At 41.2% G+C, this 25898-nt stretch overlaps 1 protein-coding gene across 6 annotated transcripts; it reads left to right on the top strand.

Annotated features, from left to right (window-relative positions):
- Positions 1-664: 664 nt before the first annotated feature.
- On the top strand, positions 665-22253 carry ccdc18 (coiled-coil domain containing 18). 6 transcript variants are annotated; one of them, XM_085139859.1, is made up of 25 exons: positions 665-1133; positions 1260-1351; positions 1684-1820; positions 2037-2143; positions 3262-3390; positions 3529-3625; positions 3720-3841; positions 3997-4276; positions 4449-4536; positions 5002-5219; positions 5490-5600; positions 5690-5821; positions 5977-6111; positions 6263-6340; positions 6454-6570; positions 6665-6832; positions 7338-7480; positions 7884-8047; positions 8156-8369; positions 8498-8597; positions 8710-8847; positions 11685-11813; positions 12347-12484; positions 13273-13716; positions 13799-22253. In XM_085139859.1, exons 3-25 carry the CDS (start codon positions 1686-1688, stop codon positions 14549-14551), a joined length of 4140 nt encoding a protein of 1379 aa, XP_084995985.1. In that variant the 5' UTR covers positions 665-1133; positions 1260-1351; positions 1684-1685; the 3' UTR covers positions 14552-22253. The 6 variants fall into 6 exon arrangements, with proteins under 6 accessions (XP_084995985.1, XP_084995983.1, XP_084995984.1 ...); XM_085139857.1 differs by having other exon boundaries at positions 1656-1820; XM_085139858.1 differs by having other exon boundaries at positions 1260-1378; positions 1656-1820.
- The last annotated feature ends 3645 nt before the right edge of the window (positions 22254-25898 follow it).

The following is a 25898-nucleotide window of genomic DNA, read 5'->3' as shown; positions in this document are numbered from 1 at the left end:
TTCCTGTCTCGACTGTTTTGTAGAAGGGTTTCTCCGAGAAGGGGAGGGCAGTGAGGCACAGTCCCCTGTCCTCAATGCAACCCGTGATGGAAACCTGCTGCACAGGAGCCGTGAGAGCCAGGAACTTGTGAGTTGTGTATGTCCAATCAGGCAACATTCATACCTGCTCTGTTGGCAGTTCCTGTGAGAAGGAGAGGCCACAGTGGGGCTGCCAAGGGGCAAGCCGCAATCAGTTTTTGGCAGTGACTTTTATATAACCTTTATTTATGCAGTTAAAAAAAAAAAAATCTCATTAACATTAAAAATGTCTTTTGTAAGAGTAAGCTCGCCAAGAGGACAGCAGAAATGGCAGCAAATATTACAATGGTTCTGTAAAAATATTTTAAGTGGGGATAAAGGATTGGTTATAATGTAAGTACAATACACAGAGTTGTAAAAATACAACTATATTCAACTAATTCTATATTTAACCCCTTTGTAAACCCTGTTCACCGAAGTCTATTTACGAACATACGTAAAGATATTACACATAAAAAATACACAGAAACATTGGAAATCACTTTTTGGCACACCACACGCGCCGTTGTTCGCGGCTATCCCTCTTCACCAATCAATTCACAGGCAACTCAGTATTACCCAATAGCAAGGTTGGTTGTTAGTTGTAGGCGGAGACTAGGAATTACAAACTGTTTTGGATACCTTCTCCTTCATTGCAACTGCATTGGGTAACATTAGAACATCACAGTAGAAACGATGAATTCGTATGTTATGCTTTTATAGCGTAAGAACAATAAAAAGTAAAATTTTAGTTAAAAGGTTAATGCTGTCTGTGGGTCGTTTGGTGGCTTTTTGCTGTGAAAACAGTGATAAGGTTGAGGAGTTAGCCACCTGTTGATCCATCTAGCAACCCTGTTTACATTTAGCGAGCGTAGTTGTGCTGGTGTAGCCTCGGATACTTAAAACATAGCCACATGCTGATGAAGTTAAAGGTCTTCTGGAGCTTTTCAACCGTTCACACAGGCGGTAAATGTTGCTTCAGCGCCGGAAAGCTAAATATGCAGCCGGTAATAGTCTGATGTTTGACATCTAAGAGCTAATCGGTTTGAGGGAGCTCAGCCTACACAGAAGCTGAGGTGAGTAATCACAGAGACCCAACCTGTAGCTGGTGTTTTTTGCAACAGAAACCTGCAAATAGGTAGTATGATTCTGTTTTCGAGCCGTCCACCCCCTTCTCTTGGTTTCCTCTCGCTGGTCTGCAGTCAGTCAGATGGCTGTGGTGATGAACAGGTTCCGTCCTGGCTGCCTGATGTTATAATATCTTGTGGGACGGCTGAGAGACGGATTGTTGCTGGTAGGTCCAACCTCCTCCAAGTCAAAGGTAAAGGGCAATGGAGTTATTTGTGAGTGAAACACTAAGAAATGAATTCGGTAATTGTTCCCTCAGGCATAAATGAGAGAAACTATTTTGGTGGGCTAGTTTTGTTTGCATAAAGGGTGACTACCCAGGTGTGGGCTGGTTAGTGGTCTATATTTTCTGTACACGTAAAACTGAGTAAGTTGTTCAAAAAATGAGCAGATCTAGTGTTACATAGCAGATCTAGGGTAAAAAAAATAAACGTTTCTCATCCACTCCTGTGTTATGCCTTTGTTTGTAGCATGCATCATTCAACACTTGTTCTGTAGAGATGGAGTCCATTTCTGCTTCGAGGAAGAAGGTTGGCTGTGTGCGGCAGGAAAACGCCTGTCTGACTCTGCAGGATGAGCAGCTCATCAGTGACCTGGATGCAATGCAGTATGAAATGGCTACCTCCAAGTCTCAGGTATGATATTACACATGTAATTTTAAATTTTATTTTTTTTAAGTGGAGCTTGTTAAATCTTTAAAGACTGTGGGTTAGTCTGCTGCAGATGAATGCAGTGTTAAATTAGTGTTAGATTTCAGTGTTTTTTTCCTTGAAATGTCAAATATGATATGACAAGTCTCCCGTAATAACTAGCAGAAAGTGTATACATGGGTTATCTGTGTTTGTTTGCAGGTCTACCTCAGGGGCCCTAGGGCTGGGGTTCACAACAATGTGGTGGTCATGAGTGAACAGATTCGTCAGCTTGAAGCGGAGCTGGAGGCTCAGGCCAAAGAACTTAAGTATGTCATTGACTGAAATATCCACAAGGTTTTTTATTCTTAACAGAACATAAAAAAACATAGCTCAAGCATTTAAAGTGATTTTTATGAAAAATATTAGCTCATTTTGAATTTGATGGCAGCAGCACATCTGAAAAAATTGGAATGCGTGCAACAAATGGGTGGAAAAGTAAGTGAAAAGAAACAGCTGGAGGAACATTTACAATCAGTTTAGTTGGGAGCAGGTGTGTAACATGATTGGCCATAAAAAGAGAGGCTGAGGTTCATCAGTCTGAAAAAACAAAACAAAACAAAAACATAATCTACAAATTGTGGAGGAATTTCAGAATAATGTTCCTTAATGTAAAGTTGTGAGACTGCGAATATTTCATCAAATGGACTAACAAAAAGTGGAAAACTGTTTGTGGTCAGGTAAAGCCATCAAAGGGCATCCTTGAATGTATGGAGGTGGATCAGAGGCTGTGAAATTAATAGCTTGCACATCTGGAAAGGCACCGTCAGTGCTGAAAGGTGTATATACAGGTTGTAGAGCAACATATGCTCCCATCTAGAAGGGAAGGCCTTGCATATTTCAGGAGACATTTGGAGCATCATGAAATGAAAACTAGAACAAATTGGAACAGGCAAAGATGAGAACAAACAGGACAACATTCCTCTCCCAAAAGTCCAGCTGGTCTCCTCAGTTTCCAGATGTTTCCAGACTGTTGTTAAAGAAGGGGGTTGCTACACAGTGGTACACATGACCATGTCCCAAGTTTTTTTTTTTTTAGACATACTGCTGCCATCAAATTCAAAATGAGTATTATTATTTTTCTCAAATATGTAGATTTTCTCAGTTTAAACGTGTAATTTGTTTTTTTATTGTTAATAAAATAGAATATGGGTTTATAAGTATGCAAATCATTGCATTCTGTTTCTATTTACTTTTTAGTAAGTCAAGCTGGAACCTTTCAGTTTCTTAAAAAAGGTCCCCAAAAGATCAAGTTCACTCTGGGTGGAAATGTGGCTCTTTATTCGAGCTTTTCAAGATTTACTTAATACGTTTGCCTTTTGTTTCTTGAAACGGTGCCTTTAATTTTGGCATTAATAGCATAACCTGTATTGTCTGTGTTTCCCAGGGCAGCAGAGCTGAGGGCAGAGTGTTGTCAGGAAGCTGCAGCTCACAGCGACATTGTGGTAGCGACTCTTACTGAAGAGCTGAGCACACTCAGGGAGGAGCTGGAAAACAAGACGGCGTTAGGAAAACGGTGGGCTTATATCCAGGCTCAGCTCTGCTCATGATTTCAATCAGTACAGTTTAAAATATGAGTGAAAATAAAAGTCTTATGTTTAGTTGAATTATTTACTGCATTTTACTAACGCATGTGCAACACCATGGCTTGCAGGGCAGAGCAACAGAGGAATCAAGCACTTGAAAATGCAGAGAAGCTCAAAGAAGCCTTCAAAGATTATAAGGCTACAATTTCCATTAAGCTTAAAAGGGTGTGTTTATTGAAATATTGATTGATTTAAATTAAAAAACACAGTTTCACTTGCATGTTAACATCAGAAATATGTTTTGATTTGTGGTTTTCAGGTGATGGCGAGTGAAAACAAACTAAAAGGAAGTCTCATAGAGTGTGACCGAGAGAAAGAGGAGCTGGAGATGAAGTGCACTGAGCTGGAGAGGGAGAAGGCAGAACACAGACAGACAATTAGGTACTTTTAATTAAACTGCATCGTTATGAAGTTCTTTGATGGCTTGCAGGATTTCTAATAATCATAAAAGGTATGATTTTGTATTTTATAAGGACATTTCTGTGTGCTTGCATAGCATGTTTAATCTGCATCGTTTCTCCTCGTCTATCTCACAGTCAGCTGACGGAGGAGGTGAAACAGTTTAAGGCTGCGGCTGCTAGCCTCCAAGCCCAAATCGAAGAGGCTGGACATAAAGCTTCGCACTTGGAGCGGCAGCTTATGGAGCGAGGTGCAGAGTGCAGGGATGTGGCCTCTTTGCGGAGGGAACTGGAAGACCTGCGGACTGTGACCCACAGCCAGGAGCAGAAGGTTGCCCAGAGCCAGAAAGAGGCTCAGCAGAGCCAGACAGAGCTGGCCGGCTTGGAGGCCATACTGGCCCTGCTGCATCTGCGTGAGGTGGGGAGACGTCTGTGTGTGTCGTTTGTGTTCTTACCCAGTTTTTGAATCAAGGTTGTGCTACGTGATTATTTTATTTGCTTCCTCAAAACAAGTCACCCTTTATGGCTGATCGTGCAAAACAAAGACATGGTTACTGTTGTCACACTTTTTTTTTCTTTTTTTTTTAAAGGGTACTTTGGGGCAAATCTGTGCCAGTCCTTGCATGTTGCCCCCAGTGGACTATACGGGAGCTGCACACCTGATGAAGCTAAAGCCAGGTAGGCTCAATCAGATTAATCAGTTCATACTTGCAACATACTCTTCATCTTCTTTTTTTCAAACTGAAAGGGAAATTATTTGTTGATTACTAACAGTTTATTTTTTTTGCACTTCGTGTATGTAGTTTAAAGATGCAAGAGTTTAAAACCAGCTTCTGAAATTATTTAATCTAAAAAATAAAAAGAGTAAATCTTGTGAGTGTAGTGAAGGAGGACATGCAGAGAGGAAAGGATGCTAGGGTTTAGGATGAGATGGAGCCAGACGATCCTCTGTGGTGAACCCTTAAAGGGAGTGACTAAAAACAAAGTATAATGAATAAATTATGAACTAGTTAATGATTTCATGTTTTAAAAGGAATGTAAAGCTAAAAATAAATTCCAATATTTATCTATCTATAAAAATGCCTTAAAAAACAGAAAAAAGAAAAATGCATCGACTGCAGTCCTCTCTGTTAATCCCGGCAGGTGAGGGCTACCAGCAGCTCACGCGAGTGCTGCAGTCAAAGGAAGCTGAGCGGCTGAAACAGAGCAACCTGATCGAGCGGCTTCAGGATCGTCTGAGCAGGGCCCAGGAGGAAATCTCCTCCCTGCAGAGCTCCATGGCCCAGAGAGCCTCCCGCTACCAGAGCCTCCACACAGAGCTGCTGGACAAACTCAAACAAGCCACAGACACCGAGAAAGAGGTAACACACTTTTTCTTATGTTTCCACACACACCAGTGCTAACAGCAGTGTAGCACATACAGTATTGTTTCTACTTACTGATTTTTTTATTGGAACAACTCAAGCCAAATGTACCAAAGGGTACAGTATAGTATTTTATAGTATAGTATTTAGGTAATAAATCACTAGATTGTAAAGTGTACAGTGAGTTTTATAGCTCAGTAAGCTTTTGTTCCAAGTTTCAAAAGTCATGACTGTTACTTACAGATTAACTGTCTCTGTTGAACTCAGTTAAAGAAGAAAAAGGCACGAGTTGCCGCACTGGAAAAGCAGCTACAGGAGAAGACTTCAGCCTACAGTCTGGCTGCACTGAAAAACACTGAGCTGGAGACTCAATTACAGGTACGCGGTTATGATTCAAATGTAGTTTTTCTACTTTTAGAAAGTCATCGGCAAATCACACTTTGCTTCTTTTTTCATTTTGATTAAAGGAGAAGACCAGCAGCGTCCAGCATTACCAGTCACTGCTGACCAAAAAGCAACGAGAGTATCAGCAGTCTCTGGAAAAGTGTCAGCAGTCTCATTCTCACCAGTTCACAGAGCAGCAACAAAGAATACAAATGGTGATCTACAGCTTTGTCTTTTACCTCTGTCTTATGAATTTAATCATACTGCGTAATATTAAATGTGCTGCAACCAAAGGGTAAAGAAGAGGAAAGATGGAGATAATCTGCACTGTAATATTCCTTGTAGTAAGATTATTTTCTATCTCCTGCAGCTGCAGTTGTCTCTGGAAGAGGTTCAGCCTCGGGTGGCAGAGATGGAGCAGGAGTTGAGTTCCCTCCAGAGGGAGCGAGACGAGGCTCAGAGAACAGCTCTGTTGCTGCAGAACTCTCTAGATCAGCTCACACAGGTCAGAACACTTGTAGCATAAGACCACAGATGCATCCTCTGTTTCAGAAGAAGACATGTAGACAGTAGAAGTCGGAGAACCATTTAATATACATGCATCACAGTACATATTCTGTTTATGAATGAAAAACTTGAAATGATATTATTTTCAGGAGAAGCAGGTGGAAGTCAGACAGAACGAGGAGTTTCTCCAGAGTTTCAAAGAGCAGGCAGCTCGCTCTGCAGCCAAGGTGTGTACAAATAACACTGATAACAGATTTGGTTTACTGGACATGAACTTCTAGAACAAGCCAGAAATCAAACCACATCAACAACTGCAGCTACCAATATGTTTCTACACCAGGTGTGTGAGCTGCAGTCGTCTCTGTCAGCATGCAGAAAAGAGATGAACTCATACCTGCAGCAGATAGAAGAGATGAAGAAGAACTACGAGACCGAGCTGGAGAGGAACAAGGAGAAGGTACAGTGTTGGTAACAATGCAGGAAAACTCATGCAAATTCATCCAAAACCCACTTCTGAGGCACATGTTCTCCACTCCTTCCCTACTTTTTAGGTGTCCTCTCTGCAGGAGAAGCTTCACAGCACCACTCTGGTTTGTCAGAGCTCCAGTGAGGAGAACCTGCAGCTGCAGCTTTCTCTCCAGCAGCAGCAGACCATGCTCACAGAGAGCAGCGCTCGAGTTTCTGAGCTGGAGGAGAGCCAAAGCCAGCTGCACAGGCAGGTGAGCTAAGACGGAGCAAAAACCTTCTCACTTAGAAGGTAAACTTGGGGAAAAATGCATTTTGCATACTTGTTTTATTGTAATTTATGCTTTGTATTTATAAGTGGTACCTTTTTTTTCTCTTAATCATTAATGTGTCTTCAATACAGCATCCCATAGTGCAGGTTTGGAAAAATGCACGTAAAGTTCATTGTATCTTTAGCCTTTTTGCTGCTCGGAGGCTGTTTAGAAAAAGGAGTTATTGTCATATTTTTAGTTGAATGTATGGAAAATGCTAAAGATTACACAGCTTCAGAACACACAGAAAAGTGACTGTACCCTAATATTCAGACCTTTTCTTAGATGCGCTTCATCGATAACTTTTATTTTTAATTATCTTTTCTGATGCGTCTCCTGATTTATACGGCTTGTAAAATTGTAACAGTTTGCTGTTTATTTTTATTGATAGGGAATAACAATAATTCAAATCAAAGTGTATGTTGTTGTTGGTACTCTCTGCCTGCAGGTGTCGGGTCTGGAGCAGCAGCTGGAACGAGCCCGAGTGTCTCTGCAGGAAGAATTAAGCAAGAGACAGGAAGATAATCAGGGGAAGGAGAAGACGCTGCGGGAGATAAACCAGCAGAATGAACGGCTCTCCGAGTCTGTGAGGTGAGCACAGCTAAAATGAGAGAAACTATAGCTCTAGTTTTAGTTATAAGAACCATGTTTGCTTTTTAAAATGCAAAGCTTGGTATTATGGGCGTAACAGTCATTCGCTTTTGTAGCTGTTTAATGCAGTTTGTATGGAGGTTTGTTAAAGTTTCCTTACAGTTCTCATTTTAAAAGGAGCAAGAAAATAAAAGCACTTTAAGAGTTTAAATCAAAAGAAATATTTGCTGAGCCAGTTTAGTTTCTAAAAATTCTGGAGGGTCTCCTACTCCCAAGACATGGACATCTTTCCAGCTGTGCTGAATTAAATCTTATAAAACTGTGTGTGCCTAATTTCTTGCAAGATAATGGGGTTTTTTTTTGGTTTTTTTTTTAATTTGTGGGTTGTTGTTTTTTTCTGCAGACATCTCACATTAGAGGTGAAAAAGTGCAGGGAGGAGCTAGTGTCCAAGGAGTCAGAGCTGGAGCGTCTGAGGAAGGATGTCGGTGTTAAGACTTCTCAGATCAGCTGTATGGAGGAGAGCCTGCAGCACATAAAGAGCCAACTCTTCAGCAAGAATGACATTGGTAAGAGGTGTTTGTTTTTCTCCATAGGTTTTGTGGAATTATTTTATCTTGTTTAACTACTAGGAGCATTAACACAAACACAACTTAACAAACCTCTCACCCTCCTAGTTATGGATCTGGAGAAGGCGCTTAATCGTAGTGAGGCAGATCGGCGCAGCTGTTCTCAGAAAGTCGAAATCTTAGAGGGGCAGCTGCAGATGGTGCAGAATGAGTTGGCTGACACTCTGAAGCAACTACAGGAACTCAAGGATGTTTTACAGAAAACCCAAAAGGTTTCAGATGAGCGGCAAGCCTCAGTGGAAAAACTGACTGTCCAGCTGAGGTGAGAGCATGGCGTCATGTGCTCAGATGAGATCTTTTTTGGTGTATTTATCCAGAGAAAATAATTTGCTGTTTAACATTTAATAATGGCTTTTTATGCTGTAAGTATTTGTGTGTATGACTTTACAGGGAGACCCAAAGGGAGCTGGAGGAGAGAACTCACGAGGTTTTAGACATGGACAACGCCCTGAGGGAAAGACAGGGGGAGCTCCAACAGAGAGCAAAGCTGGTACATCCCAGACGCACACAACCATAGCTGATGTACAGTTCATTTAATCCGTACCATATTTTGCTGCCATGACTCATCATTTTCCTCTTTCTCGACATCCTGTTGTGTTCAGCTTGGCCAACTGGACGTGGCCATCAAGGAGCACAAGCAGGAGCTGGAGAGGAAGGTGGAGTCTCTGCAGCAGAGCCTGGAAGCCAGAGAGAGAGAGCTGAGGGACGCACAGAGGGAGCTCACTGACAGAAACATGAAGGTCAGAGCTCAGAGCAAGTGTGTCACTGGGCTTGCCTTGAGGGATATTTTTCAGTTGGACCGGCATTAGAAGAATGGGGAAAATAGAATGAATGAACTGACAATGTTTTGTGTGCTTCTTCTCACTAAGAAAACAAAAAACAGAACGATGTTTACGTCCCTTTTTGCATCGTTCAGTCTTTTTGTGCTACATGTTTCATCAACTTGTTTGCAGCTAGATTAAACTGTAGGATATTTGGATATGGAGCAGCTTTAATATGAGATGTTAATCAAACACAGTCAGTTCCACAAATGTTTGCGTACCTTATGTTTGCATTTATTTTGTGTTGTTACTTCATAAATCTAATTTTCATGCTGTAGTCTGGGTAAACAGAAGCAGCTGCTCTGAAGAGATGTACAGATCTAGTTTAGAGTCAGTTATAGAGTTAGAAAATGAACTCATGATTGGTATGATTTAGATAACACACTGTGCTGATATACAGTTTACATACACTAGTCATGGTAATTTGGGGATTTTAATGATTTTTTTGAACTGCTCTGGTTCCAGGATGGAGTGATCATACAGCAGCGGTCCCCAACCTTTTTTGCGCCACGGACCGGTTTATGCCCGACAATATTTTCACGGACCAGCCTTTAAGGTGTCGCGGATAAATACAACAAAATAAAACTAGTACCGGTACCAAAAAAAAGAAGATTTATTCATAACACACGTGAAAAGACCCAAGAAAACAGAGTTAACGATAAAAACGATAACAAAATAACGCTGAAAATCGATAAAAACCCTGAAAACCATACATTTCACACCTGAGCCTCAACTCTCGCGGCCCGGTACCAAACGACTCACGGACCGGTACTGGTCCGAGGCCCGGGGGTTGGGGACCGCTGTCATACAGCATACATCTTTAATGACTTCAAAGAACAAAAATCGGGTGCACAGGTTTCAATTTATTTTTCATTTTCTCTAATCCACACAAGATCAAAAGTATACACACAGGCTCAAATAAATACATAGACTCACTAAAATATTTAATAAGTGGTTCCTGTCTTTGAACTTATCAACTTCTCATTAGTGATCATGATTGACCTCTGCTAGCTTCTCTTGTCCAGCATAAAATGGATTTGTGTGACAGGACTCATTGGATTGTAAATCAGAGAAGATCTAAGAAGGAGTTTTGTAGATTTGCACAAGTTAAGAAGGTCTACACAACTGCTAATTCAGTTCAAACAATTGGAGGTAAATATAAGTTATTCAAACTTGTCAAGGTCTGGAAGAAGACCGAAACCATCACTCTCAGATGAGAGGAAATTGGTTTGGATGTTCAGGAACAACCCAGGTACCACCAAGGCTGATGCCTACTATGAACTGGAAACTGCTGGAACTTCAGCATCACACCTTCAAGCCCGACTGAAATTTGCAGCTGCCCACATAGACGAGTCAAATACCTTCTAGTCAGAAGAAACAGAGATTGAGACCACAATTATAAGAAGTATGTTTGGAGGAGTAAACTTGGAGCTTTCATACCTAAGAACACTGTACCATCTCTCAAGCATGGTGGTGGTAGCATCATGCTGTGGAGCTGTTTTCCACCTGTGGTACTGGTTCATTGCTCAAAGTGAATGAAATAATGAAGACTACCTCTAAGTTCTTCAACTTAACCTCAAATCAGCAGCTAGACAGATGAAACTTGGACAAAACTGGATGTTTCAACAGGACAATTACACCAAACTGAGATCAAAACTGGTTTTGAAATGGATAAAGTGGGCTAGCATTGAGCTTGCCTTCCCCAAACTAAAACCTGTTAAAAAAGTTGTGGACAATATTTAAAGGCTGGATCAGTGCCAAGAAACCAACCTCAATTTCAATGAACTCTACTAGTTTTGCCCAAAAGCGTTGTTAAATATTCACCCAGTATTATGCCAGAAGCTTGCTGGTTACTGCCAAGAGTGACTGGTCAAAGTGCAACATGGGGGCATTTAACCACATAATAATGGGGATGAAAGTATATATTTGAGTCTGTATTTATACTTTTGACCTAGTTTGGATCAAAGAAAATCCACAAAAAATTCAAACTTGTGTGCTCACTTTTTGTTTTTAAAGTTATTAAAGAATGTCTGCTGTACAGCAGGGCTAGAGCCTGCTCTACAGCAGACATTTGGTCGCAAAATGCAACCAAATCTTTCAATGGTGCGACTAAAAAAAAGTTCTTGGTCGCACCAGTGCAACCAGCTGTTCCAGTAAAAAGAAAAACAAGTCTCCACAACTCTGAAAGTCCGTGTGATCAACAACTAACACTCATCATTACCCTATCGTGTGTCCCAATCAGAGATATTCAGGGGCGGGACCTCTATGAATGGCTGTGGTCCCGTAGTTGTCCCGTAGTCCTTTGTGTGTACGTTTATGTGTGTATGTCCTTAGTGTGCTGCCTGCCTTTCAGCGGCAGGCAGCAGCAAACACGTCATCAGAGGAGGCCGATGTGATGATTAAGTTTAACATTGTCTACAATATTGCCAAAAAGTGTCAGCGCACTTTAAGCACAAGCACTTTTTCAGTAACTTATCTTTCTTGTAGAAATGTGCTCCAAATAAAGAACTTTGTGTTGATAAGATTGTTCGTTAATCATCTACAAATGAATATTGTCTGTATAGACAGTAAAACTGCGATGTTAAGCGATGTGGTTGAAAAATTTGGGTGCACTTAACTTTTGTGCTTGTGCAACCGTGGCAAAAAGTTAGTCTAGAGTCCTGTACAGTCATTCGACGTTCATGCCAATGATGAGTGCATGTAAACTTTTGACCACAACTTTGTCTTTTTGTATATGTGTGTGTTTGTGTTGTCAGGAGTCTCAGGAGCTGTTTGCATGTCAGCAGAAACTTCAGAAAGTTCTCAAAGAGCTTGAAGAAACTCAGGGTCACTGTGAGGGTCTGACCAGAGAGCTGGATGCCGCCAAGCTGCAGACCAAAGAGACGGTATCGTCAAAACACTTTGTTTCTTAAACATATTAGATCCAGTAGCTTTGCCTGCATGTCCCTGTGTAAGGTAATGCTGGGTGGGGGTGTTCAAACTGTCACTTAGTGAGACCTGAGAGCAGCTCGCTAGTCTGCCACTGAGCAATCTTGATGCTCATGCTCAGTGTGTTCACTGCTATCAGCAGGAAGCATCATTGCAATTTATTAAGCAATTAATGACATTACAGGATTTCTCCTGGTTCAGAATCGGCCTTTAGGGAGTGAAGCATGATTGGTTTGCATTAAACAACAGGGGTCTTAAGGCTTCCTGCCTTAACTTCTGTTAAAAACAATATACCATACTTAACAGAGGTCTACTTGTTTTCCTCTTCTTTCTTGCTATTTATAAAGTATGCTGGAGTTCATGAGTGACTGAATTAAAGGCCACTGATTTCCCTTTGGTGGCAGACCAAATTATATTTATGCAGGAAAAACCCTCTTCTCCTTGTTGTACATCTGTTTCTATCATTAATTTGGCTGTGGGGTGTGTGCAGGAGGCCCAGCTGTGTGCCGTAGAGGAGGAGCTGACTCTGAAGGAGGCGCGCTGGCTGCAGTCGGAGGCCAGGCTTCAGGGCATGGTCACCAGCTTAGAGCAGGAGCTGGAGCTGGAGAGGGAGCAGCATAGCAAAGAGGTACTGTTGTCTCAGGACTGGTGACAGACTGCTGTTAACAGTAAACTAACTGTAGACTGTTTTAATGGGAAACCTCAACGTTGTGTGCCGTGTAGTTTGCCTTAGATCTGCTGATTTTAATTTAAGTCTGGACAAAGATAAAAAACTAATAACTTAAATAATAAATCTTGAATTCCATGAAATGTACTTAATTTAATTTATGTGACACAAAGCCCAATCTATTATTTTGGCCTCTAAAATAATCTGCGTGACATTTGGATTTTATCGACCTCTTCAGTTTTCCAGAGAGTCGAGAAGTAAATTTCCGACACTTATTGTGGATTTTTCCTAATAGAGCCCAAACTTCTTGGTCAGCACTATTTCTGTCAGCTTCCTGTCTGTGAGTCAATGTGTTTAAGCCTTTGTGGTTTTTCATGTTCTGTAGTCCTAAATATTGTTCCTGTTTCAGTCTGATTTGTTTTCCTCTTTTTTTATTTATATTTGACTTTTACACGTCAGTGACGCCATATGATTTCCTTATTTTATAGTATCTTTTCTCATGTTACTTCATCTCTGTTACGCACAGCTGAGAACATGTTGGTTTCCCTTCTTTGTCCTTTTGCAACTTTTAGTGTGAGTTTATTAGAACACATCAAAACCACATCATGAAGCAGTCAAACAATAATGCTCATATTTATATTTCATATATCAGGTTCCATTTAACTAATTTATTTTAAACTTTCTGTCATTAGAAAAAAAAAAAGCAGCAAAGCACTTTTCTCATGCATCTGTTTTCCCTCTGTTCCCAGCTGGAGTCTCTTCAGGAGACTCGAGGCCAGCTCCTCAAAGTCTCGGAGCAGATCTCCTCCACAATGCGCTCCTCCCAGGAACAGCTCACTGTTAAACTTCAGCAGAGCCAGACCCAGCTCGAAGAAGCCAGGGTCCGCTTGGATCAGACCAAAGCCCAGCTGGACCAATCTAAGACGGAGCTTGAGCACGCCTGGAAGCGAGCTACTCACCTCCAATCACAGTTAGACCAGAGCCAGACACAGCTCCTTCAGAGCCAGACTCAGCTGGAACAGAGCAGGACTCTTTACGAGCAAACTAGAGCCCAGAACAGTCGTCTGCAGGCACAGCTGGAGCATCTCACTGCTGTGCTAAATCAAACCAGAGTCGAGGCCGCCCAGCTCCAGAGTCAGCTCCATGCCTCCGAGAAGTCCGTGGAGACCTCCAGTGATTCCCTCCTCATCAAGGTAGTCAGCATAATGAAAGTTGCATGTTGTAAGTTCTTTATGATAGTTTTTTTTTTAAGCTAATGTTCCCCTGTTCTGGCAGGAGTCTGAGGTGGCTCGTCTCCAGGCCAGGATCTCCAGTTTGGGACGAGCTGCAGACCGACAACATCTGTACAATCACAGCCCGTCTATCTCTTCTCTGCACAGAGTCACAGACTCTCCCCAGCTCTGCCTCTCTGCTCCTTCCCCTGCATCCTCCCCCAAAAAGCTTCAGACGACTACCAGCTCTCCTCCTCATGCCCATTCCTCACACCTAAGCTCCCCAACACATGCGCAGATGTGTTTATCGCCCTCTGCTCGCTCATACCTTAAACCCACCTCGGCTCTTCATCTCTCGGAGAGCCGACAAACGTGTGACTGGCTGCAGAGCAGCAGTATTGACTCCTCCTTGGACCTCCCTGAGAGCGTAAAAGCCACACTGAGAGAGGCTTTGAGTAAGCAACCATGGGAGTCTTCGTCACACTCAATTTCCTCTTTACCAGGCACAGTGGACCACAGCTGGCAGGGCCTCAGTGCCTCAGATGCCACAGTAATCTCTGATAACTCCTTCAACCCGCTTACTTACATGGTGGACAGAGAAAGTGACAGAAATCCACACGTGGAAGGCATCGTGATGGAGAGGGATGAAGGCAAGCTGCTCAGTGATTCGAGGAGGGAGTCTGTGAGCACTCTGGTGGGTCAGGAGGAACAGGCTGATATGAGTTCACTGACAGGCATGCTGAAGTTTGTCAATCAGACACTGGCCATGCAGGAAGATCCTTCTTTATGGAGATCCATAAACCTACCACATACATGACACAGCCTCAGGTTAAAACACTCATTTAACGGTGAGTTAGTTGGTCATTTACACTCACCAACACGCACAGTTCCTGCAAAATTTCACTTCTTTTTTTGCCTCCTTTGCTCGGTTTTGCTCGATGGGTTCAAGGGGTGGTGCGGACAGCAAAAGCAAACGGCCTCCCAGCTGTCGTCACATTTAAATTTAAATGTCACTGAGCCCTGATTGGTTTACATTACACTTTTTACCAAGCGATCAAAGACCACTGAAAAGCCGTGATGAAATGAAACCTGTGTCCCTGAATTATCTGCTCTGTTACAGGAAATTACAGTTTTATTCAGGACAACATCACTATTACTAACAGGTCATCAAAGGTCATGAAACATAGACACTGAAGGAGGCTTTATAGAGAGAAGGTGCTAATGATGGATGTTAATTGTTGTTTTTAGAGGGACGTCAGAGAGGAGGAGAGTCGTTTTGCATTTCTGTTGTTTAAATAGGTTTCTGCATTCATCAACATTATTATTAAGATGACCACTACTATAGCAGACTGTAAATAATCCACTGTGATGTTTTATTCCAAATTGTAGCATTCTTGTTTCATGTATTTTTTTTTTATAACCAATATTTATTTGTTCTTAAATAAGCTAATTTAATTAAAGGGTTTTATATAAAACACTTTGTGATTCTCAGTTATTCTTCTGAGAGCTGGTTTTGTTTGCTTATTCCCATGTAGTTGGTGACTGTGGGGTCATGTTACCAGAGCAACTGCTTGTTTTGTGTCCAGAAGACAACAATTTCTGGCTCAGACTGATTTGAGCGAGGGTGGGGCTCAAGCTGGTTAAACTGCCTTTTGCACTTCTGTGGTTACGTAACACAAACTGGAGCAATGATCAGTCTTCATTGAGTTTTGGGATCAGCTTTTACTAATTTACAAACAAAATCGCTGAATTCAGGTATATAAAATTCAGCCCCCATGCATGCAGACTCCTACAAACATTTGTGGGACACTCTTAGGAGCTCAGTTAATTACAGCGTGGTACCATGATAGGATGCCACCTGTGCAACCTTGTTGCACAGGTGGCATACTAGATATTCCACAGTCAGCTGTTAATGATATTATAACAAAGTGAAAGTCACTGGGAATGACAGCTACCCAGCCTCAAATTGGTAGTTCAAGTGAAATCACAGAACAGGGCCAGCAAATGCTGAGGCACAGAGGTCACCATCTTTCACTAGTTAATCGCTACAGACCTCAAAAGCACAAGAACAGAGTGTAGTGAGCTTCGTGGAATGAGTTTCTATGGTCGAGAAGCTTCATCTACGCCTTACGTCGCCGAGCACAATGCAAAGTGTTGCAGAGGTGTAAAGCGCGCTGCCACTGGACTCCAGAGCAGTGGAGATGTGCTCTGTGAAGTGATGAATTAACTCACCTGATGGATGAGTCCGGGTTTGTCGGTTACCAGGGAAACGGTGCTTGTCAGACTGCATTGTGCCAAATGTAAAGTTTGGTGGAGGGGGGATTATAGTGTAGGGTAGTTTTTCAGGAGTTGGGGTCAGGCCCTTAGTTCCAGTGGAAGGAACTGGTTCAGCATGCCAAGACATTTTGGACAATTTCATGTTCCCAACGCTTCCCAGGGGAGTTCAAACTATTATAGTTGCAAAGATTGAGCTGACATCATATTAAACCCTATGGATTATGGCACGTCAAATTCATACACATGTGAAAGCAGACAAGTGAATATTTTTGGTAATAAATTGTTTATGATATTTTGAACATTTGTTAGCAAATGTGTATAGATGTGAGAAAATAACAGTTTTGTTTGAAAGCTTTAAAGAACACAACGCTGTATGAAGAACACTTTCTCGGGGCCAACTGCAGATTTTGTGCAATTTTGCATCAACGCAATACAACTCCAAAGAAAATTGTATTTAAAAAACAAAACACAACTGAATGTAATGATTTACAAATCTTGTAAATTTTATTCGTAATAAAACTATATCAATAGTACTGAGACATGTTAATGTTTCATGAAAAATACTAGCTCATTTTGAACTTGGTTGCAGCGCCACATCTTTAAAGCAAGTTGATACAGCTCAACAAAAGACTGGAAAAGTAAGCAGTAGGAGACAACGTTCAGATCAGGCATGCCGTTCCTCCCAACCACGCCTCTCCACGACCAGTGTTAAAGACTGCCAGGTGGAGCACCCTCCAGCACCCCATGCTATGACTCCAAGAAGGCTGGGCACTCTGAACTGTCGTTTAGCGAAAAAGTGGAAACGTCAGTCAGGATTAGTTAAACTCTCCCAACCACCAGGGGAAACTACATATATATGACTATATCTGGCCTCACACACTAGCTCAGGCTCCTTCCCGATCACAGACGTGATGCTCCACGTCTCCGCCGGGAATCAAACTGCCAGCATGTCTTCCCTTGACTACAACCCAGCACACATTGCACTCAACCACAGTGGTGCCTCCTGCAAGTGGTGAACCCAGAAAAGGGTGGGCCCATGTTGCCTCTTTGAGCTATGTCTATGAGGACCCAAAGGACTAAGACCGAAGCTTACCCAGGTTTGGCTCCAGGGCGAGGCTCTGGTAATCCTTGTCCCAGACAGGGTGAACTGGTCATTTCTTCATTGGGGTTTCAGTTTAATTTCATTCCATTGTGTTTGGAAGCAAAATGTGATTTGCATTGAAAACATAAATAAAAGCATAAACTCAAAATGGGTGCCACAGAAAGCATGAAGAATAATAAGTATGATAATAATAATAATAATAATAATACATTTTATTTGAAAGCGCCTTTCAAAACACTCAAGGTCGCTGTACACTTAAAAGCAACATAAAAGCAAGAAGTTTACAGAATCATAAAAGCATAAGACATAAACAAATAAAATAGGAGAGTGGGGAGGTTATGTGGGATAAGCTATTTAAGTAACAATAAGCATGAGAAATTCAGAATCTAAATCAGTGGAGCACACACCTAGTGTTCATTAAACATACCACACAGCAACAAACACTCCCAGAAAATAATTGACAACCCAGTTTCTAAGAATCACTTGTGAATGCAGATTTCTATGAATGCAACCATCAAACAATGCAACAGTGCAGGCAGAAAATTAAACCGTAATGCAGAAACAGTGTGTGGAAAAAGTAAGCACGCGCTTACTGCTTCTACAGGAATTAAGAGGACAAGTAGCAGCTAGGTGCTGCTAATCCAATGCACTTGATTAATGTTATACAACAACGTTATATGTTAAAATGCAGTTAGAAAAAGACTGAACAAAAATGGCTTGTTTGGAAGATTTGCCAGAAGAAAGTCTTTTTTCTCTAAAAGTAACCTCTCAGCACAGCTCAGGTTTGCAGAGTTGCATCTGAACAAACTACAAGACTTGTGGAACGATGCCTTCTAGAGAGTAGACCAAACTGGAGACATCCATAATGCACAGCTCCATTTTTGGAGTAAACTGAACACAGCATATCAGCACAAACACCGCATACCAACTGTGATGCACGGCGGTGGAGGGGTAATGATTCAGGCTTTGCTTTGCAGCCACGGGACCTGAGCAACTTGCAGTTATTGAGTCGACCATTAGCTCCTCTGTATATCAAAGTATACTAACAGTCTGACAGCTAAAGCTTGACTAAAAGTAGGTCATGCCACAGAAGGTTTGGAGTACCTTAAAAAACCTTTGCATAAATAGATGGCCACAAACCTCATTGAGCTTTAGCAATGCTATAAAAAAGTGCGGAGGTTCCTGAACAATGATGTGAGAGACAAATGAAGTCATACAGAAAACAAGCACTTAGTTGCTTAACTTTGCAGACACTGTTTCCTCATTTCAGCTCAATTTGTATTAAGAAAAATAATTCTGCTATGTCCCAATACCAAAAAACTGAAACTGAATGAAGGTGCACTTTTGTTTTGCACTTATCTAGTAAGTCACTGCACTCTACACAGAATTAGTTCCATATACAGCCTCTCTTAAGATCATGTACTATATTTTCTTTATAGAAATTAATATATATATATATATATAAATTTGAGAGATGCTGGTAGCAGAGCAACCCTAATGGTTTCTTCACTCAATACGTTTGTGTTGATGGGAAAGCAAATGCTTCCAGCATGTCAAACAATCTCTTTGTGTTAAACACGACATTTCTTAGACAGATACCAGGAAAGCAAAATAATAGTCATATATTTCAGCCCAGTCTAGATGAGGTGTGCTCACTTGTTTCAGGTCATAAAAAAGTGTTTGCTATGTGGCAGGAGGACAGTCTGGTTTAATGACCACGGATGATTTCCGCCCTACGTATGAGGCGTCGATGGACGCTGTGTATGTTTGCACTTCCTCACCACTGGCCAAGCTGTTTGTCAGAGGCTTTCTCTTTGTGAGGGTATTGTGTGAGGTGTGTGTGTGTTTCTACTAGAGACAAAGACTACAACCATCTGATCAAACCAAGCTGCCTGTTCTCATGTAACAACAGGGCTCAGAGATTCTGAATATAAGCTGGTGGATAATTTGAAACTCAGCCTTTTTTTAGCTGTATATATTTCAGAAGCTCCAGTCTTTCTGTTCTCTTTTCGTTTGTTGAGCTCTTCTTAAGAACTCTGTTAGTCTAGAGGATGTGGTTCAGACTGGGGTCTGTTGCGTGCTATAAAGTCGAGCACTAGTTCCCTTGTGGAACTTTCTAAAACTGCTAAGTAGAAGTACATCTTGCTCCCATTACATAGATGAATATGTATAATTAATAAGAAAAAAATCACACTTTTGTATGGAAATAGCTGGTGAGATTTCAAATAAATGACAACTACTTAAAGCACATTCTTGCTGACCTGATCTCTAATATTAAGGAACACAAGAAGCTGGAAAAATACCAAGGGTTGAGAGAGGAGATGGAGAATATAATGAGCATGAATACAAAACCCAGATTAGTTTGCTGCTGTTGGTACACACCCAGTGCCCACAGCTACAAACACTCCCACAAAATAACTGACAGCCCAATTTCTAAGAATCAAAGCTCGAACTTTGCAAACCAAACTAGTTACTGCAGATTTCCACAAAGCCAACCATCCGATGACAATGCAAACAGATTTCCCACAGGTATACACGGGCTTACCATCTTCTCTCCTGACTATACTGTGTTCCATTAGTGAAGGCTGCCCTACACTTACAGCAGTAATATTTTCAGTGTTTCACCTCCTGGCTTCATGTATAATGCATTTACATGATATGGTACTCAGTAAGCATAAGCAGATATGGGGAGGGAGACTGCTGATGCCTCAATCTTCAAAGTTATAGAGTAGTTTCTTTTAAGTAATTGAATGTTTTTACATTACTATTACTAGTGTACTAACACTGTTGTGCATTTCTTGACAAGTGGAAGACCAAGAAGAGAAGTCTACCAAAGAACTGACACAGGACCTGAGAAAGGCATCTGGCGCTTCAATTAATCCGTCTACTGTTCACTGAAGCCTCGTCAGAAATAGTCTCAGTGGAAGGGTGGCTATCAAGAAGCCATTCTTAAGGAAGAAAAATGGGGAAAAAGATGAGGTTCGACAAATAACACAAGAACTGGACTAAACCTGTGGCATCAGGTTTAGTCCAAATTAGACATTTTTGGTTTAAATCATTGTCAATATGTTTGCATGTAGGAGAGAGCTACATCTGTGTCTGCAGCCATCTGTAAAACATGGCGGAGGCTGTTTAATGGATAGGTGCTGCATTTCAAACTGTGGTGTTGGAGATCTTGTCAAAATTAATGCAATTCTGAACACAGAGATTTTGACCCACCATCTGGAAAACATCAAACACTCTTCAATCATGTAAAAGCAAATCTGGATAAATAACACATATTGGAACACCATCAGTCATGGATTGACCTCCCTAGAGCCCGGACCTCAACATTATTGAAGCAGTGTGGGATCATCTTGACAGAGAACAGAACAAAAGGCAGGCAACATCCAAAGAAGAGCTTCAAGAAGCCTGGAGAACTCTTCCTGAAGACTTCTTAAAGAAATTAAGCTGACTAAGAGAGTTCAGGCTGTGCTGAAGAATAAAGATGGTCTTTCAAGCTTGTTAGAATTGTACAAACTCTGTTTTTCTTTTCTAAACTGTGTTTTCATGAATGTTTGCACATGTTTTAATAGATTTCTGCATCTATTTTTCTAGGAAAATATAAAAACAACAACTATACTTTTGCACAGTATAGTGCCTGACTGAGTTTGCACAAACAGTCATAAGAGAACCTTTGCAAAGCTCGAGACCTGTATGCCAGGGTTAACCACAGAGATTTGCACAAACACAGGCTGTCTGTTTGGCACACGAGTTTAACCACAGAAGGCAAGACACTGGTTAACAGCGTTTATCAGGTAGAACACACTGAACTGTGCACTGCAGACTACAATAAAGTAATAATCGTGTTGTTTAGAAATACGAGATCCTTGTTTGCTCATTGTCACATCAGGATGTTGGCTCTGTGGGTTGTTCTGCTTTTATCGGGCACTGAAGGTGAAGCAGAGCTGCAGGCTAACAAGATTAATAAGAAAATAAGGTTGGAGTTCCTGTTTCTGTTCTATCTGCTCAGACCACATTTCAGCTGTGTTCTCATGGACTTCACGTGTAGCAGCAGTGCTTTGTCACCAGGTGGGGGATTGTCATGTGACTACATATGGCGGAAAAACAACTATTTGTGGTTGACGCTGCTGAAAGGTTATTGTTATCTCCTTTGACAGCCCTCCACAGTCACCAAGCTGCAATTTACTGGCCTTTCCCTCATTCAGCTAAACCTTTACACAGAAGGAGTGGTACTAGAGAGGTTTCCTAGTTACTTATTTATGACAATCCAGGTTTTCAGACATTTAAGATAAGATAAGATAAGATAAGATAAAACTTTATTAATCCCTCGGGTAGGTTCCTCTGGGAAATTTGTTTTCCAAAAAGCACAGCACCGACAGAAGTTACAGAGTCAAGAATATTATATATATATATATATATATATATATATATACACACACACATATATAAATACAAAGACATATATAGATAAAATATACAAAGGGGATAAATAGAATAAATAGGAATAAAAATAAAAATAAAAATACAAGTGAATTGCACATTTCAAGTATGATTATTAACAAAAGTATTGCACAAAAGGTATTACACAGTGAAGTGGAGAGGCACTACAGCTTAGTTGTTCCCCCCTCCTTTGTCCTCCTGTTTCCCCTCCCTCTCCCCTCTAGAGAGGAGTTAAACAGTCTGATGGCGTGTGGGACAAAGGAGTTTTTAAGTCTGTTGGTTCTTGTCTTTGGGAGAAGCAACCTGTCACTGAACAAACTCTTCTGGTTGTTTATGGCCGTGTGCAGAGGATGCCCAGCATTGTCCATAATGTCCAGCAGCTTCTTTAGTGTCCTTTTCTCTGCCACTGTCACCAGAGTGTCCAGCTTCATGCCAACCACAGAGCTAGCCTTCCTGATCAGTTTTTCCAGCCTGGATGAGTCCTTCTTTGCTGTGCTGCTCCACCAGCACACCACAGCATAGAAAAGTACTCCAGCAACCACCGACTGGTAAAACATCCTCAGGAGCTTCCTGCAGATGTTAAAAGACCTCAGCCTCCTGAGGAAGTACAGTCGGCTTTGGGCTTTTTTGTACAGGTGCTCTGTGTTGCATGACCAGTCCAGTTTATTGTCCACCCACAGCCCGAGGTACTTGTACTTGTTGATTTGGCTCTGTGCCTGTAGCAGCTTTGGTTTGGCCGACGCACACTGTTGACTGTTTAGTTCCTGCTATGTCAGAAGCAACTCGAATGTGTTGGCAGAGGGAAAACTAAGAACCAGTAAGAAGAAGGTGGGGTATTGAAAGTTATAAATAAATACAGTGTGGAAACTGGTTTTGAAAAACATTAGGCATGATTTTCCAGGTTTTGCACAGTCTCTGAGGCTGTTTACACATGAACCTCCCTGTGTCCAACGAGTGTCAGGATAACAATCTGTCATGGTTCTGGGTTTTTGTAGAGTATTAGGTTTTTTATAATTTCATTTTTTTTTATTACTTGTTGTGTTTCTAGTTTCCTTCTGTCTTTCACATTTTGTTCAAGAGTTTTTACAAACATTTTCCATTAGCTGTTAAGAAATTACAGAACTTTATTAACACCTCGCCATTTTTAGAGACTCAAAATGCATTGGACAAAGTAAAAAAAGTCTTAAATATAAGGATTGTTTTTTAGTACTTAATGAAAAATCCTTCACAGTCAGTGACTGCCTGAAATCACCAAATGCTGTGTTTCCTCCTCTTGAGATGTTCAGTTAGGCCTTTACTTCAGCCATCTTTAGCTGCTGCAGGCTCTGCTGGGTTCAAGAACAGCCTGATTCTTTACACTGAGAGACTTGGTTACTTTGCAGCATGATTTGGGTCCTTATCCATTTGCACTTTGAAGTGATATCTGATCAGTTTTGCAGCATTTTGTCTAATTCTGAACAGAAAGTACACTTCACACGCCATCCTGCTACTTGTACCAGCAGTCGCATAATCAATAGTCACCGATGATCGTATTTCACTGGTGGCCATACATACACGTGCCGAGACTCTGCTGCCACCATGTCTGACAGATAATGTGACAGACTTCAGATTATAAGATGTTTGTCCTTCTTCATACCTTTCTCTTCCCATCATTCCCATCGTTTACCTTGGTTTCGTCTGTCCAAAGATTGCCTCTGGAAAAATACAAACAAGTGAATTTGTCACAGAGTAAAATACATATTTGATCCCCAAGCAAAAGACAACTTAGCGCTTGATGGACAAACCCTTGTTGGTGAGAAAACGTACAATCAAATTGATTTTAAACTTAGATGTTAGCTGTTGTGAAGGTGTTTTTCTTAGTCCACATTTCAATCACATCTTGATTGTCTGATGTGCCTCTGTTCAGAGACAAAATTGCAAAACAAGCAAGCAAACAAACAAACAAACAGTGATTTTGTCAAAAAAAAAAAATTATGGAGCTAACTGTATTTCAACTGTATTTCCAGATTTGTGTCACCTTTTGCATTTTGAAGTTTTTGCATCAGTCTGAAGTAAAGACTCAGTTTTTGGTCTTTTGGTCTGCCTCTGTGTCTTGCATTTGGGTCGAATAAAATCCACCTACTACCATGTTATCTTTTATTTGATTAATAGATACAAACATAAAAGCCCATAAAGGATTTTACAGCCGTGTCACTGTATTTCTTGACTGGATGCACTGACTAAACCGATTGGTTCTTACAATCTGCTCACAGTGTTTACACTAAGCCTGGGTTACTTAGCAGCTCCGCAGCTGCAAAGTGATGGCTGCCAAATGTTTGCAAGTATTGCTGCACACATGAAAGATGTGCTCAGTCTGATAGTGATCTCATGTGAGTCACCATTAGTTGGGTCTGAAGACTGACACAAATCAGCAACTGCTATTTCCTACTGTTGTTACTAGTTCTTGTGCATCAGTTCTGACTCTGTTAAAGTGCCCATTAAGAGTCTGACAGTGCTGCAAGAATCAATCCATATTGCTTAAGTAGCCTACTCTTTTCATATGTTGACTCAGTAAATGCCAGGGTGTTGTTTCATCCTATCTAATCTCAAAAAATAAATGTGTATCTCTTAAAACAGAACCATTCTTTGGGTTAAATGTTGTTGTTTTTTTTTTTACATGTAGTCTTTTCAGGCACTAGACTGTAACAGACGAATAAGCCTCCGATGATGAGAGTATAATCCGTTTTGTGGTGGTTGCATTGTCACCGAGGATGTGCATCAGCCAGCTCTCGGTGTGTGGCACAATGAGCCACAGGCAGCATTTCAGCTGACACTTCACGCCCTGCTTAATGATAAGACCACCGAGTCTGGCACCAGTGAGGTCCCCCTGCCTGATCAGATAAACATGAGTTTAAAGTGGTGAAGTGGATTTCTCACTTATAAACGAATTAATCTAAAAAAAATTAAAAAGGAAACAACTAAACCCACAGGAAAGAAAGTCACAAATTCACTGGCAAAGATGTTTCCTCTTTTCACCTCTTCATTCAGCTGCATCAGTTAAATCGAGTTATTGTAGGTTTGCACAGACACAGCTGAGGAACAGCTACACCACGAACTGTGCACACAATTTTAGACAGTTTTGCATACTTGAATTAAATATCCGGTTAGCCATGTTGACCACTCGAACCCGCTTCCTTCTCTCTTTGGCTTGTAAAACAAAGCGAAGCTTTAATCAGCTGTTACCAGGTTGTTTTCTCATGTAGTTGCTGCAACAATCTAATCAAGCATTAGTCAGCTGCTGTAAGTTTGATACAGAGAGGAAGCACGATCTTTCATCTGTCCACTGAGTTCTCAAGAAGCCATTGTAATTTCACACTGCATTCTCAACTTGTGAGCCTTGGTAAAGAAGAACAATAAACAAAACGTGATTACACTGAAATATTCTGCATGATATTATGTGAAACTTTCTAATGTATACACATTTGCAAGATGCACTTTTTAAAAACTTTTTATCTGTGTATAACATTCTCGAAGAATCTCGAAGCAAATTCACCCAAAGGTCAGACTGTAAAATGTTCAGAGAAACTGGGACAAACCCGAGACTCTACAGGCCTCAATTAGCATTTAAAATGTTTATGACAGTTCAGTTAGAAGAAAAACTGAATTTGTATGGCTTGTTTGGAAGGGTTAGCAGGAGAAGGACTGCTCTCTTTAAAAGAATATGCCAGCACTGCTCAGGTTTGCAAAGCTGCATCTGAACAAACCACAAAGCTTTGCACCAACGTCCACTGATGGAAAAGACCATGCACCATGTTTGGAAAAAAAAAAACAATCACAGCATATCAGCACAAACACCTCATACCAACTGTCAAGCACGGTGGTGGAGGAGTAATGATTTTGGCTTGTTATCCAGCAACAGGACCTGGGCACCCAGCAGTTATTGAGTTGGTGATGAACTCTGTATACCAAAGTATTCTAGAGTCAAATGTGAGGCCATCTGTCTGACAGCTAAAGCTTGCCCCAAATTGTGTCATGAAAGAGCGCAATGACCCCAAGCACAGCAGCAAATCTACAACAGGGTGGCAGAAAAAGAAAGGAATCAAAGTGTTGCAATGGTCCAGTCAAAGTCCAGACGTCAACCTGATTGAAACACTGTGGCGGGACCTTAAGAGAGCTGTGCATGAATAAACCAATGAGACAGACCGATAAGTCACAGTGAAAGTAATTACTTCAAGTTATTGCTGCTAAAGGTGGCTGTACAAGCTATTAAATCATAGGTGTACTAAACTGTTCACACACCGCTTTTTGTTAAACAAATGACAACAAATATGCAACACATTGTTGTTCATCTGACATTATATTT

This window comes from Neolamprologus multifasciatus, chromosome 18 (assembly GCF_963576455.1).
Source record: "Neolamprologus multifasciatus chromosome 18, fNeoMul1.2, whole genome shotgun sequence".
In the NCBI taxonomy this organism is placed as follows: Eukaryota; Metazoa; Chordata; class Actinopteri; order Cichliformes; family Cichlidae; genus Neolamprologus; species Neolamprologus multifasciatus.
This window is presented reverse-complemented; position numbering and strand designations above follow the sequence as displayed.

Bases quoted from the DNA above. Each gene is read 5' to 3' on its own strand.
- ccdc18 (XM_085139855.1), top strand. From the start codon at position 1,201: ATGATTCTGTTTTCGAGCCGTCCACCCCCTTCTCTTGGTTTCCTCTCG. The intron at 6,341-6,453 runs GTGTGTACAAAT...TTTCTACACCAG, and splicing joins CAGCTCGCTCTGCAGCCAAG to GTGTGTGAGCTGCAGTCGTC. The intron at 12,485-13,272 runs GTACTGTTGTCT...CTCTGTTCCCAG, and splicing joins GGGAGCAGCATAGCAAAGAG to CTGGAGTCTCTTCAGGAGAC.